Raw genomic sequence first — 1,744 nt, 5'->3', positions numbered from 1 at the left:
CGCCGAATTGAAAGACCTCCGCTCACCTTGGTAGATACTCAGCTGGTCTTCAGCGTCCTTCAGTTGCCCTCTCTCGAGCTCCACTCTAGCCGAAGCAGCTGCCCTTGTCGAAATGGCCTCAAGTGAGCGTGAATCGGTCCGACTAAGGTCACAGCTGATCTTACTTCTTTCTGCTTGGCTCCCGCAGAGTCCTTCTGAGCCCGAGCGGCTTCAATAGAACGGTGCAGGATTTGTTCAGCGTCTCGGGGGCTGAGACAGGTAGCGAAACAAGCTACTCCATCAGTAGTACTAGGCTTACAACAATAAGGGACTCAGAAACGCCGAGCGAGAACAGGAAAAAATTTCCTCACCTGGTTGAATCCAACCCCGGATTCTCGGTTATAATCCTCTGCATGGTCAATCGAAGACTCTCAACATTGCGGCTGAGGACCTATTCATCCACGACCCTCAGCGGAGAGAGTTGCCCTGAGCTCTCACTTCAGCCTCTGTTGCGACACCACTGTCTTGATTGAGCCTCTGTACAGATTCCAACGCTCGTGCCAACTAAAATTAGGGACCACCATTTTGGTCTTTCGGGCAACTGCAATCGAGCATTCCCCTCAGGACAGTTGGCTCACTTCTCGCTGATTCTCGCCTTTTTCTATCATCAGTTTCCGAAGAGCTTGCTCGATCTCCTGGAGGCGAGCCGATGCCTCAGCATTATTGCTCGTGGAGGCAATTTTACGTTCCACTTCACTTATCTCTCTTTCTGTTTCTAAAAACGATTGAGATGCTTTCTCGACTGCTCTGGCTTCAGCGCAATCACCTTTTGCTTCTGAGAGCATCTGACCGGAATTCGCCTTCGTACGTTCAAGCGTGGAGCTTTTGAACTCGAGGCTTTGCAGTACTTGTCGCTGGTTCTGACAGAGCGACTCCCTCCGTGCTGAAAATAGCACAAGCAGTGAGAAGCTCATGGGCGAGACCGACCGAAAGCCCTGATGTGGCCGATGGAACAGCGCGCAGTGCAAGACCGTCGTGATTGAGGCTGATTCCCATCTCACCTAGTTCTTGTTCCGCTCGTTCCTCTTCGGTTCGACAAGCCTCAAGCGCTCGTCGTGACTCCTTGACCCGTTCCACCATTGAGGACTGCAAACACTCCAGAAGCGTACCTACACCACACATGTCTCTTCGGCAACATTCACCACCAGTGTCGGCGTGGTGACATCGTCCAAAGACACGAGGCTGCACGACGCGCCTCCGGACAGATGATGGACAATGTCATCAGAACTAGATATTCTTCGAGCAGCTCCAGCCACGCGAGTAGAACTCTCACGAGCAAACGATGAAGTAGGAGACTATAAATGAACCATCGAAGATTAGAATGCGATTATCCACGGCAAGTAGTAAGAACAGGGGTCCAGTAACAATTTCGCGTCAGCTCCCGCTGGAGACGATGGACATCCTTAGTAAGGATGCGGTAAGGATTCCTTACCTTGTGATGCATCCCCATTCACAAGTCCTCGATCCTTCAACGTCGCCAGCTTATGATCCAATTCCTGTTGTCTCATAACCATCAGCTCATGAGCGTTAGCTGCTTCTCCTGCATCGACTCGCATTGCTCGGGTCTGCACCTATAAGCCACACCATGCCGTAGTGAACAAACCCAACAAGAACACGTCGGGCGGGGCGGCCTGCGGTTCGATAGAATAACAGTATCCACTCACGTTTCGTTCTCTGAGAGTTTCCACCCCTTCCTCAAGCGCCC

The 1,744-nt window shown here is 51.8% G+C and overlaps 1 protein-coding gene across 1 annotated transcript in view; it reads right to left on the bottom strand.

Annotated features, from left to right (window-relative positions):
* Pmar_PMAR028194 (RAD50 DNA repair protein, putative) overlaps positions 1-1,119 on the bottom strand; it is a gene marked incomplete at both ends in the record, with an annotated part of 2,763 nt that extends 1,644 nt beyond the window's left edge. Inside the window, 7 exons of the mRNA XM_002774144.1 lie at positions 27-117; positions 165-249; positions 351-430; positions 478-543; positions 618-754; positions 806-922; positions 1,041-1,119. Of these exons, the coding sequence (XP_002774190.1) occupies positions 27-117; positions 165-249; positions 351-430; positions 478-543; positions 618-754; positions 806-922; positions 1,041-1,119 (655 nt within the window). The remainder of the gene's footprint in view (positions 1-26; positions 118-164; positions 250-350; positions 431-477; positions 544-617; positions 755-805; positions 923-1,040) is intronic.
* Positions 1,120-1,744: the final 625 nt, after the last annotated feature.

This window comes from Perkinsus marinus, assembly GCF_000006405.1.
Source record: "Perkinsus marinus ATCC 50983 genomic scaffold scf_1104296958686, whole genome shotgun sequence".
Classification (NCBI taxonomy): domain Eukaryota; phylum Perkinsozoa; order Perkinsida; family Perkinsidae; genus Perkinsus; species Perkinsus marinus.
This window is presented reverse-complemented; position numbering and strand designations above follow the sequence as displayed.